The sequence below is a fragment of the Catharus ustulatus genome, chromosome 3, assembly GCF_009819885.2.
Source record: "Catharus ustulatus isolate bCatUst1 chromosome 3, bCatUst1.pri.v2, whole genome shotgun sequence".
NCBI classification, from domain to species: domain Eukaryota; kingdom Metazoa; phylum Chordata; class Aves; order Passeriformes; family Turdidae; genus Catharus; species Catharus ustulatus.
The window spans coordinates 38860938-38874446 of record NC_046223.1 but is presented as its reverse complement, the minus strand read 5'-3'; the positions used below and the strand labels follow the sequence as shown (position 1 = coordinate 38874446).

General features: G+C 40.6%; 1 protein-coding gene across 3 annotated transcripts in view; it reads left to right on the top strand.

The window, feature by feature from the left end:
* Window positions 1-13509, top strand: part of AGPAT4 (1-acylglycerol-3-phosphate O-acyltransferase 4) — a 70730-nt gene that overhangs the window by 31896 nt on the left and 25325 nt on the right. For all 3 annotated transcript variants that reach the window (XM_033055033.1, XM_033055034.1, XM_033055032.1), the window contains 2 exons: window positions 5133-5302; window positions 13214-13375. In XM_033055033.1, coding sequence (XP_032910924.1) covers window positions 5133-5302; window positions 13214-13375 — 332 coding nt within the window. The remainder of the gene's footprint in view (window positions 1-5132; window positions 5303-13213; window positions 13376-13509) is intronic.

The window sequence follows — 13509 nt, the reverse complement described above, 5'->3', positions numbered from 1 at the left end:
AAGCATTGGAACAAGACTGGCATTCCTTTTGCACAGTGACTTGTAGTGAATGAGCTCTAACCATTTGTTCTTTGCTAAGCAGTTCCTCTGTGGTGCTGCTTCTGCACTCAGTAGAAAAAACCAGCGGTGTTTCGGACAACAAGAAACCACATCCGGAAGAGATGCAACTGCCTGATTTCATGCCCATACAGAGCAAATGTCGGTGCCATAGGAACTTGCCAAGCAGCGTGTTTTCTTTCATTGTTTGTTGTACTACCTCCTTTGATCAGCACATGCTATACTATCCTCAGTCATTTGTAGCAAATGCAGCACATTATCTGTGCTGCAATATATGATTGTTGAAGAAAAGTACATTAAAATTATTTCCTGCAAACAAACGCTGAAATGAATGTGACTTGGAACCTGAATATATGAAAGGGCTGAACTGTGCTTACCTTTCTCCTTACAAGCACATCCACTAACTCATTGTGATGAGTGGGGAATTAAAAGTCACCATTTTTTCCTTCCTCTCTGTTGGTCATTTCTGTCCCTTAAAATCACAGACATGTAATTAGTTGAAGTGTTACTCAAGGGAGTTGTTTATAGGGTCTTCCAAGGAAACTGGGGCAAAAATCTGCAAAACCAGACCTGAAGGCAAGAGAGAAGGTTTTGCTTGTTTTTCTTTTTAAATTTGTGTGCGTGATTCCCCATAACTCCTTCCTGCCATCAGCCAGTACTCTTGCTGCAAGACAGCTTTAAGGCAGGGGAAATCAAGTCCACAGATACCGGTGGTTTTATCACCAGCTGCAGAAGGTGGTGAGGGTAGGGAATGAGGCATGGTGGTGGTGCTAAGGAAAGAGGGGACTGGATTTTGGTCTTGTGTTTAAACCCACAAAATCACAGAAAACCAGGCATTTTCCTACATGGAAGACCAGAACCTCTGTGTTGGAGTCAACCAGATAACTCCATTGTACCTCGTTGGTGCAATACATGCATGAAAGAGAATCTGAACCTATAAAGTTGATGCTTTGTCTGGCTGGGCTCCCTGAATGACCTCCCACTTATCCTGGGGAAGGGGGAGCAGCATTGCTTGACTTCCCAGCTGCAGGGTTTTTTTCCCCAAGAACTAGTTTTTGTTGCCCCTCACAGGAAAGATCTGTATGTTTTTTTATAATAGTAAGTTTTTCTAAATTTTTTTCTATAGGCATGCAGCAATATTCAGCTCTGAGCTCTAGTTTCATGTACTTAATCAATGCAAGCAGAATTCCTGATGTCAAGTTTTCCTCATAATTACTTGCAGCTCCTGCAGAGAAGAAGGAAGTTGAGACCAGAAATAAATGCCTGGTCAGGTTAGATGGCAGAGTGAAACACTAGAATAGCCTGTGTGAGGAATATTTGGAAGTATTTTGAAAAACTCCTAGGCAGCTTTGCAGTTAATTCAGAGGTCTGTGATAACACAGAGGGCTTTTAAGTAGCCTAGGGAAGATACAGACTCACTTTTCTTAGTTACCTGTAGGCTTTATTCTATGAGAAATGCTTAGAAAGTGCCCAGAGATAGGAATTAATTACCAAAAAAAATCAGAGCAGGATAATGAGAAGTAAAATAAACCATTTAAAACACTTTCCCTCACCCTTCCCTCTTTCCCAGATCTACCTCCTATCCCAGTGGCACAAGCAGACAGGGAATAGGTATAGTCTGAAAATCTGGAAAGGTAGTAAGTTATTGCAAGTCATTCTTTCACAGACAGGCACAGACTCTAGACTGTGCTACCTGTTAGTCTGTCTTTAGCCTTATTTTTGCATTTTTTAAAATGCCTTCCCCATCTTAGACATCTCATCCTTCCCAGTGTTCTGTGCAGTGCAGTCATTTATCATGCAACCATTCACCCTGTCTGCTCTTTGAAATGGTCACAGCTTGCCCACTTGTCTTGCTTTTATTTGTATTGGAGAGTTTGCTATGCTTTTACCTTATATTCCCATAAGAATTTTCTGAGTTCTTTTTCTTGGTGTTGCCTTGATATAGAGATTAAAGAAAATGAAGAGATTGAAGGAGATGAAAAATGTCATGAAAGGGAACAGTTCTGTAGCACGTTAAATAAGGTTATGCACTTACTTGAGATCTTCAAATTATTGTACCTATTGAGGCAATACAGAATTATGCGTTGAATGGGACTTTAAAATAGGTAATTTATAGTTAGTCTTGTAAGCAAATATTTCCATGGTTTATCACATAATCACAAATTGGAGAAGGTTGGAAAGAACCACAGTAGGTCATCTGGTCCTTATCAAGAATAGTTAGCTGAAGGAATTCTACAGAAGAACAGTGTTAACTGTTTTAATGACTCATTCTTGCAAAACTTTGAGGTGCAAGTCTCACTAAACTGTGGGTTTCCCTGCTTCCCTTAAATGTTATTTTTAATGTAATGACTTACAGTTCAGCTCTGCCTTGGAGATTTTTTTCATAGTTACTTTTTCTGGAAGTACTGGGATTGAAGCAGCTCAGATTTGTGCAGTGAAGGGCGAGAGAACTATCTACTCTTGTGGGAAGTAGGGGTATTCTTTGAAGCAGGATGAGTCTTTTTTATTTCAAAAAGGTAAAAACGTGCAAAATTCCTAAGCATACAGGGTATCCATATTAAGTATTTGACATCATGATTTCTCTCTGCCATGAGCTTCTTCTGAAGCTACTTGTAATGCCCTGCAAGGACTCTGCCTTCAAAGCAGGGAACAGAGATTTCAAGTTCCTTTGGTTTTTCTCCTTCCTTTGCCATAATTGTTTGACAGTGGCACTGGAGGAATTGCTTTGAAAGGTAGGAACCCTCACGATGTGGTTGAATATGTATTCATCAGCTCAGCTGGGGTGTTGAAACTCCAAAAGCTCATTAAAGGGGCCGAAGAATCTTTTTTTCTTCCCACTATGCAATTGATTTCTGCTTATATTGTATGACTGGTGTACAAAGGGAGAAACTTCCTCTGATCATCCCTGTACTGAAGGAGGGAAGATAGTGTGAACGGGTGACCTTGTGTGGCTGAGCCACCGCAGCAGGTTGCTGGGCAATAAATTTCTGTGGAAGGTTGTGGAAGTAAGTTGGTGACAACAATGCAAGAGTAGCACAAACTGACACCACTTATCATTGCTTGAGATCCACAAGGAGAAAGGAGGCTAGGAAGAAGGGAAAGAAGGAGTAGGAAGGATGAGGGAAAGAAACATGTGACGATATTAGATGCTAGCAGATGGTATTTACTGTATTTAAATACAGTGGTGTTTGCCTGCAGCAAAAATCCTGCTTATGTGAAACCTGAAAAATCAAAGCGCATCTAGAAATATTTTTGCCTGTGCTTTTTTGGAATGTATTTGAAACTGAATATATAAAACTGAAGAGCTCCATGCACGTGGCGCACCTGTGTAGTGAGATTCATGATATATTATTAGTTTTGTTCAAATTCCTTAGTAAAAGACAAAAATAAATTTAAAATCCACACTTGAAATGGGAGGACTTTTTCTCAGGTAAAACTGGCTTTTTTGTCAAGAGAGCCTTACCATCGTCATCTCTACCTTTTTGGTTTTTTCACCCAGGGAATAGATTTGATGGCAGTAGGTGTTAAAAAGAGGGAAAGTCATGTCGCAGTGATTTTTTCTTTTAGTTGAATTGCTAGTTAAGCAAAAGATCTAATCCTTTTACTAATTTTCTTCCTTTTCTGTGATTGTGTTCTGGTCTAGGATATGACTGTAGATTCCACAAAAGTTTGCAAATTACAGTGTGAGATAGGCTTTTTTCCCCCCTCCTATTACTCAATTTTGCTATGTTTCAGAGAGTGAAGGGCTTTTATTTCCAGTATAAATCTAATAGAAAGCTATGACCTTAGGGAGATACAACATAAAGTGTATTTCACAAGGCAGCTCTTTGCAGGGGAGATCTTCAAGGTATGTGCTTCTGTATCTTCACAGCTACCTCCCTGAGATGTGAACATTTCTGGTTTTCACTGAAAAATTAGTTTGTAATCAGTGAAATCTGCCATTCCCTGTTTAGCTATGGCGGTTTAGATCTCCCTCCACATCTCAGGCTATTGTTTTGATGCATAATAGCATGCACTGAGTAATAATGTACTCCTGCTGCAGTAGTAGTCATATCCCCTGATTACAAGTACGCAGGTGAATTGACAATTCAGTTATTTATCTGTATCATAAACACACTTTTATCATATTAAGGTAATGTTACCTGAATAGAGATTGTCTGTTAGCCTGCCTGTCTCCAGTGTACAGCACAATGTCATCCAAGAGCTTCAGGCAGTTAATTTTACTCATGATGACTGGAAATGTAGACCTGTTCCTTCCTGGTTTCTGTTTTCTATCACTGGTTGTAACTAGTAGGGGACCAAAATGGAAAGGAATTCAAATGTGTCTCAAAGACTGGCCTGGTTTTGATCTTTCCTCAGGTGAATGAGCATTTTTGGTGCCTTCAGGCTTGTCTTAAGCTAGGAGAGCATCTTGGTTGTCTCATCTTTCCAGCAGAGGCCTTCATGTGGCACCAGGGAGATGTGTTTCACTTAACAAAGAATGACCCCTTGCATTAGACCTTTGCTTTGGTTCAGGACTTTCCTGACAGCTTTGACAGGAAGCAAACGTGTCCCTTAACTCCTTTTCTGTCTCAGACAGACAGCTTTCATTTAGTCCCACAGTACCCCCAGCTCAAGACATGGGTTGCTTTAGGAGAACCATTGCTTTTAGATTTTCTTTTTCCATCTCCATGGAGATAGAGCTCTCCAAGCTTCTTGACTTTACTGACTCACCTCAACTTCCTGTGCCCCAGACCAGCGCGATTTCGCTAAATAAAGGTTCGATTCACAAGTCTTGTGGTCAGACTTAAAGTTCCAAGCGAACAAATACAAAACGTACAGTACAAGCCTGTGCTTGATAATGGAACAAGCAAATAGGAAATGAAAGGCATATGATAGTCACTAGGATACTGCTGAGAAACCATTTTCCAGCTTGTAAAGATAGCTGTGTTTTAAACAGCCCTCTTACTTGTTCTTCGTTAAAGCACTTTCTTTGCCACATACCATTGAGGTGGCTGATGTTTTCAACACGTTACTAATTTGTGGTTTTGCATATACTGTGTATACATTCATATATTTCTTGTTCTTTTTTTCAGAGATGGTGATGTTGCTGGAATGGTGGTCAGGCACCGACTGCACCCTTTACACTGACCCAGAGAATTACCACAAGTACGGGAAGGAGAATGCCATCGTAATCCTTAATCACAACTTTGAAATTGACTTTCTCTGTGGTTGGAACTTTTGTGAGAGATTTGGGGTCTTGGGGGTGAGTTACTTAGTATTTAAGATAAATCTTCTAGGATGTGAAAAAAAACCCAAAGCAAGTTAATTGTGTTTTTCACTTGGCTGCTGTCCAGAATTAGAGGTGAACCTAAAGCAGTGCAGTGCAACTATGTGGAGACAGGATGGCTCGGGAAACCACAGAAATTTTAAAAGCATTGCAGTTAAAGCTGATGAAGGAGATATTTTCTTAAACTGTGGAGATCATTACAGTTTTTTCTCTCTGTGTGTGTTGACTAAGTAACTATAGCAGTTCATTGTGTTGCATAAAGATGGGCTATCCTGTGATTCTTGCCCAATTAAATTACAGAATTTGTTTGCTTCTTCCAGTGTAGTCTTACAAATCCATAGCTAGAGTTTGAATGATGTAGCCCCGTCTCTCTCAGAATGAAAGAGCAGCCATCTTAAGTGAAAGCAGTGACCGGCTAAAAGCAGTAAGGGATGGGAGAAGAATGAGTTATTCACGGTTGAATACAGTGCTACATTAAGCTAGGAGTTCATGTGCATTTGTTTTCAGGGTTGCTTTTTTCTTTCCCCTGTCAGATCATTGGGATAATTCAAGCCCTCACCTAAATCAGCCTGAGTTCGTTCTGTGGTGGTGACAATATTCTCTGACTGTAAAGGACTTAGATAAGGGTTCCTCATCATAAGAAAGAAGACTAATGACTCATTTTGGCAATGTTCTGCATCATCCTTCTAGTTTTGATACTGACCACTGTCAAAAGTCCTGACCTTGGATTGTATGAACCTCTGATTTATGTGACCTTCCCTTTGGACTCTTTGCATTTTCTGGACATTTAGATGCCACCTCTGTCACTTTCAAATTACTATAATGGCAGTTTGTTTAACAAGGACATAAAAAGGAACCTTAAAAGAGGAGCAAAGTGAACCTAAGCATAACAAGCTCTTGGTGTAACCAAAATGGCTGTTGGCTTCTGAATAACACTTCTACCATATTGTCTACCATGGAACAGTAGGAGATGTAGGGAAACCCGTTCCTAGCAGGAATATGTAAGTGCAAAAAACAATAGTACTGTAGTACAGTCTGTCTAATTTTGTAAGCCAAGTGCCCTCAGTTCTCTAAATAAAACTATGTTTTCAAGGGTCAGGTGCTTCTTCGGAAAATGGCAATGCAGAAAATTGAAGGATCGTTTCTCTACGAAGTAATAGGGACCTACAAGGACAAAAATACTCTGTTTTATGTTGTTACTGTGTGTTTGGATGAAGTCTCACTAGCTGCAATTTTTTTAATAGTTTTTCAAGTTAATAAGGATTCTGTTTTAGTTTTTTATGTTGTTACCTACACATAAGGAAACCACAATGCAGAAGCAACTGTTGAAATTACTGTGCTGCACTAACTGAAAATATTTTTTCTTGTTTTGTGCTAATCTTGTGATTATTTTAGGAACTGATATATGCTGGTTGTGGTTTTGCTTTTTTATTTTTTAACAGCAAAGCAAAAAACAAACAAAAAACCCAAACAACCAACACTAAAACCAACAGAAAATTATTTCAGTCCTGAGTAATATACTGTGATTTTACTTCCCGGAAGAAATAGTTTCCATGTACTCTCACTTGCATAGATGTCTTTACTTAAGAAAAGCAGTGCATTTCCTTGGGGCAACCAGCCCAAGTTCTTCTTAAGCCATGCTAATAAATTAAAAAAAAAAACAAAAAAAACCAAAAACCCACGAAGAATGGAAAATGCCAAACAGTGATTTTCCTGGTTGGATTGTCAGTATTGGTATACTGGTACTTGTCTTGGGCCAGTGCAAGGGTAGGTGATTCTGCAGTGATGGGCAGTGTAGCTTGGTTTGACTTGTGCTGCCTTACATGACTTCCACTGTGCCAAGTTTCAGGGCATGGTGTGGCAGCACAGGTAGGAATGTAAGAACAATTAGGGCTGATGTTTAGGAAAAAAGTTACAGGAAAGAGGCAAGTGTACAGAGGGCTTTCTGAGGTGTCACAGCCTCCAGTGTTTTGTAGCTCAGGAACTTTGTAAGCCAATGGATGTTTATATTTAGAGATGTTTAACTGTATACTCCATGAAGTTTCTATGCAAACTTTGGGTATCAGCCAACACCTTACTCAGCTGATCTCATGTGCGCTGCTGCTGGAAAGGAAATTGCCACATGCAGTCTCCTGAGTCTGTTATGATGTTTGTCTGCCCTGTTTGGTGATGCTTTGATACTCTTTCTGTCTCTTTTCTGCCTTAACTAATCCAGTGAAGAAAGGAGAGATGACTGGGGAGAGGGAAGAGGGAGAAGGTGAAGACAACTTAGAGCCAAAGGAGTTGGAACTGACTGCTTGGCTGCAGCAGGCAGAATGGCTTTGTTGTGACATCCAGCTGTGCCCTGCAGCTTTGGCAGACAACAGTAACGCTCTTAAGAGTGTCACAAGCATGTGTTCAAACTCTCAGTATTACACAGCTTGAACATTTCTTTATTGAAGTCTTAAATGTAATTTTTTGCTTGGTCGTCATGTTTTAACCATCCAGGCAGCTAAACACCTCACAGCCACTTGCTTACTCTCTGTTCCTGTGAGATGGGGGGGAATGTATGACTGAGGTAGAGTGTAATAGGACAGAAAAGGAAGGGACAAAGATAATGGTAATGATGATGGTGATGAAAGAATCAGAGTGTATAAAACAAATGATCCACAGTGGAGTTGTTCACCACAGTCCAGTTCTTTAGCAGCAGTCCCAAACCATCTTTCCCCCTAGTTTACATATTGAACATAACATCAAATGATATGGAATATCCCTTTGCCTAGTTTGAGTCAACTGTCCTGCTGTGTCTTTTTCCAGCTCTGTCCGCACCAGTCTACTCACTGGCAGGGTGGTGAGAAGCCAGAGTCCTTCATGCAGTGTAAACACTGCTTAGCAACAACTGAAACATCCATGTGTTATCAACATTATTCTCTTCCTGAACACAAAACACAACTACTGGGAAGAAAATTTGTTCTATTCCAGCTGAAATCCAAACATTGTTTTTGTTTATTTGAAAACAATGTTAAACATCCTTAAACCTGTCTTCCCCCTTTGGTTCAAAAAAAAAAAGTCTTTTGAAAGCTACCCTGCCTGGTGTTAGTTGAAACATTCAATCTGCATTTGTCTGCTCCTTCTCTTGTCTCTCTTCTCCTGGGCTGGCTTTCTCCTTACAGCCAAATTGCCATAATCCCTGTGAGTTTAAAAAACACTGTCAGTATGGCTTTGATTTATCAATGTGGTTTAGGGTTTGGGGTTTTTTGCTGGTTTTGGGAAAGGGAGTGGCTTAGTCTCTTGCCTCTTTTTAGGCTTATGACCTGTGTTCTTCTAAGGACTCAGATCTTGCACATGTATGGCATAAGGTTCTGTGTTCTCTGCTGTGTCCTTCCCTTTTCCTGTATGTGACATTCCAGTCCTAGGATTTACCTAGTTGGGATATCCTAGCCACTGTGTCCCCATTCAAATGCGTTAGTAGCCCTTAGTTTCCTCAAGGTGTGTTGCTTACCATTCTCTTGAAAAAAGACCCAGTGAACACCACAGCTCAAAATCAGGACATGGGCAAATTCTGAGGAGGGAGCTGATATTCAGGATTCTTACCAAAAGCACTTTAATATGCTCCCTGCCTGGATTCACTACTTTGTTGTTTAGTCTGGCAAAGTAGCAATAAAATAGATTTCTAGTAATTTTAACAACCATTTCTCTGAGATAGACATTAATATTGGCAAAATTTGCCTGTGCTTTAAAGCTAAACCTACTGGTTTTAACCTTAACTACCTGTTCTGTATGTCAGGAAACTTAATTTTATTTGAGAGTTGCTTAGGTTGAAGCTTGCTGTTTGAAAAGCTGAGTGTGGCCCTAAATGTAGGTGTGAGAAGATGCTTTATTATATTATCGTACGAGACTAACAGGTATGTGGGCACAATAGGTTTTTTGGTGCATTTTAATTTATTAACAGCTTTAAACTAGATTTGAAGTGATAAAGGGACAAAATCAGGCTTGCTAGAGATAAGTCTCTGTTACCTTTCCAGCATGGAGAAGTTTTATTCAATATGAAACATGAGGAATTAGGAGTGTTGCTTAATTTCTGGAATGATGACTTTGAGGGACTAAAGAAACATACCTTACCATCATGATGTCCCAGAGAGTATAGTATGAAGGAGTGATATGTTTCAAAAGTAGAGCAGTCAAAATCATTGAAAGTATGTCAGTGTTGAAGGCAGCCTGCAGAGCAAATAACTTACAAGGCAGATTGCTGTTGCTGATGGTTTGTACTACAATGAACATTTTTTAAAACTCAAGAACAAGTTTTGTTGGATGCTTTCAGCCTGCATGTTGATTTCATGGTGTTTGTTGTGTTCTTTGAACAAGAGGTGTTGAATAACTGAGGCTGGGCACATAGAATCAAGATTATCTTTCTTTGACAGCAGTTGGCAAATGCACTAAAGCAAGTTTGTAAAAATACCTTTTTTTGAGGTGATGTTGGTACAGTCATTCACGAAAGGAGAGCTTCATGGGTATTTCGTTTGAACAAACTTGGCCAAAATAAATTAACCTGGATTAAAATGTTAGTACCATAGATAAGTTGTCCCTGTCCAGCAGTAATTTCATTAAACATCTGTTGAAATTACACAGTTCTGAGCATTACAAACATTCTGAAAATGTTTCACTTCCTTCAAGAAGGCAGCTTACATGGAATGTTAGCCCTTTTTAATGATCGTTCTGTGGAACAAGCTAAATTTGAAGGTTAGAGATAACTGTCACATGTTTACCAAAGCACTATACTAAAGGAAAAGTTAGTAGCTGAAGTCAACTAGAGTTGCATTTTCGCCCCAAGGTATTTTCACAGGAGCTGTGAATGGGTAGATGACTGAAACAGAACAGCACTAGTTATAGCTCTAGTTATTGTAAGTGGGATCACAGAATCATAAGACATGCAGAGTTGGAAGGGACTCACAAGGATCATCAAGTCCATCTCCTGATCCTGCACAGCACCATCCCCAGGAATCACACCAGGTGCTCGAGGGTGTTGTTCAAATGCTTCCTGGACTCTGTCAAGCTGGTGCTGTGATCACTTCCCTGGGGAACGTGTTCTAGTGCTAGACCCTTTAGGATGAAAAACCTTTTCCTAATATCCAACCTAAACCTCCCCTGACACAGGCTTCAGGCTGTTCCTTCAGGTCCTGTCACCAGTCAGCACAGAGCAGAGATCAGTGCCTGCCCCTCCTCTTCCCCTCACAAGGAAGCTGTAACTGCAGTGAGGTCTGTCCTCAGTCTCCTCCAGGCTGAACAGACCAAGTGACCTCAGCTGTTCTTCACCTCAAGGCCCTTCATCATCCCTGTGTCTTCCTTTGGATACTCTCTAATAGTTTAATGCCTTACATTGTGGCACCCAGAGCTGCCCCCAGCACTGGAGGTGAGGCTGCCCCAGCTCAGAGCAGGACAGTCCCCTCCCTTGCCCAGCTGTGATGCTGTGCCTGATGCTCCCAGGACAGGGTTGGCCCTCCTGGCTACCAGGGCACTGCTGACTCAGGCTCAACTTGCCAGTGACCCCAGGTCACTTCCTGCAGCACTGATTTCCAGCATCCCATTCCCCAGTATGGCAGCTGAGGGGAGGCCTAATGTATTCCTCCCTCACAGGAGCATCCTTGCCGGCAAAATGCACTGAGGAGTTTCCTTTGTCTAATTAGTTCTGTCTTTACCCATCCTTCTACTCCTAGAACAGATAGGTGCATAAAATAGTGTGAGGTGATTTAGTTTATGTGCATCTAAGGAGTCATACTCATGTGTCTAAAAGAGCGCTTTTAAATTTTCCAAATGCATCAGCACAGTAAAAGAATAAGCACATGCCCAGAGAAGAGCTCAGACATTTGCTGTGCTTTTGCGGTTATGCCTGTGCTGCAGAACCTTCTCTCGCAGGATCCTTTCTTGGTTTCACTGAGCTGGGTGCAACTTCTCTCCTGCCTCTTGTGTAACTCATGCTTCTCTTAAAATATGTAAAGTATTAGAAAATAGGTATGGTGAAAGAGTCATTTTAGCTAGCTTTTTGCACTATAATTTCTGCACTTTAAAGTCTGCAGAAGGACTCTTACATTGTCTGTTCTGATACTGTGTTCTGGAGGCCTCGTGCACTCTATGCAGAGTACACTTAGATTAGTTTATGGTAGTTCTTATGACGCTGAACACTTACTGTAAATAAACTTTAAGAACATGTTGAGGTTTCTTCTCTTTTGCTTGGGAGGATGATGATGGTGGTAGGGCTGCTGTTGGCCACGTTGTGCAGAGAAGTGGTAAAAATAGAGTCTGTTTCTGTATGCCCAGTTTGGGGAGCTGAAAGAGGAGACTGGGTTCAGTGTTGGCTGCTGTCATGTAATGGGGACTAATGTACAACACGGCTTGAAAATGAAATACTGCAGCTACCTCTCAGGGGAGCAGTGGGTCTGGAGTCCTGATCTTAGCCCATCATTGAAATTATGAAATTCTCAAATGCTCAAGAGGGAGCACTGTTATTACAAAGCATTAAATCATTTGATAGAGATGGTTCCTGCATTTTTAGAAATGGAGCTCTTTCATCCTCTGTTCTGCTTCTGTATAACAGTTGCTGGTGAAGCTGTGTGATGAGCACTTGCCTTCCAGTCTTATGAGCTTTTCGATAGCTTAATTATTTAAGGTATTTTCCTTCTCAAGGAAGGAGAACAGATGAAAAAAATGAGCTGAGATAAAGAATTAGGTCAAGTCTCTTGCTGTAGCAGCCAAATGAACAAGAGTGACTAAAAAAGTAAAAGTAAATATTTTCTGTTGATGGCAACTTTTACCAATAAGTAATTTCTAGTCAAATGCCATGTCCTGGAATCCATCTGCAGAGCTTTTTGATGGGCTAGGTTATAATAATATTATGGTCAGAAACTGGACTCTAATTACTCCCATCTTTCTTCTAAGGAAATGTCACTGTTTTTTAGGAAATGCTGAATTTCTTTATGAACACAAGACATACATGTTCCATTTTATTGATTAAATAACCAAGTGAAGTGTAAAACCGCTCACCAGGGTAGGCTGGCTTGGAAGACAGGAAAGGAGCACATGGAATCAGTTCTCCTGCCCTTAGGGATGTTAGTCTGAGATGATCAGAGAATTACATTCTGGAGTAGGATTAACTTGCAGAACATGTTGAATGTTTGAAAAATCAGACTTCCTGTGGAGCGTCTGGACCAGTCACTTCAATATCTGTCACACCTGTGAGACAGGAAGAGTGCTTTTTTTGTTTTTTCCTACACCAGAAGCATGCTTTGAAGAGAAATTCGCTACTCTAACTATTGCTGCCCTTTCGTAAACAAAACTGAACACAAATTGAGTATTCTTATTGCTGCTGTTGTTTGTAGTGTTTAAGGTTTCTTCTGTTGGTAAACCATGTGTGCATAGCATCAGTTTGTTGTGCTGCAATGACTCTGTGGCTTTTTTTTCCTCTCTCTCTCTTTCTTTTTTTTTTTCCCCCATGTTCAGATGCCCCAACTTTAGGGAGAAGCATAGTTTCAAGGTATCTTAAAGGAAATTGAGGTGCTACTGCCAGGATCTGATTGAATTAAGAATTTTGATAGATACAGCTCCAGTCATTTACATGTATTCCTCCATGTTTGAAGGAATTTGACTTCACTGTTAGTTTCAGTGGTTGGGTAGGATAGAACCACACACAGTCTAATATATTTAATTCTAGAAGTCTTCCATGCAGATACCTGAGATTAGATTTGACTGTTCTGTCATTTGGGAGAAACTTATTTTTGTTTTGCTTTTACACTGGTGTTAAAACTGTGTCTGGTCAATATGAATCGCTATGTTTGTGTCTAACTATGCAAGTCTCATACCCACAGTGCACTCTTAAGTGGTTTAACTCTGACTTGCTTTGATTCTGTCTTGCAGAGTTCCAAAGTGCTTGCAAAGAAGGAGCTCTCCTACATGCCCATCATTGGCTGGATGTGGTATTTCCTAGAGATTGTCTTCTGCAAGCGCAAGTGGGAGGAAGATCGGAAAACAGTCGTACAGAAGTTGCTCAATCTCAGGGACTACCCTGAAAACTTTTGGGTGAGTGATGATTAACAAATGGAGTATGAAGTGCTGAAGTGCTCAGCAGGAATGAGAGGTACAGGCAATATGTGATGCTTACCGGGTTGTTCCTGAGACTACTGATTCATTAGCTTCCTTGGGAGTATCAGGAA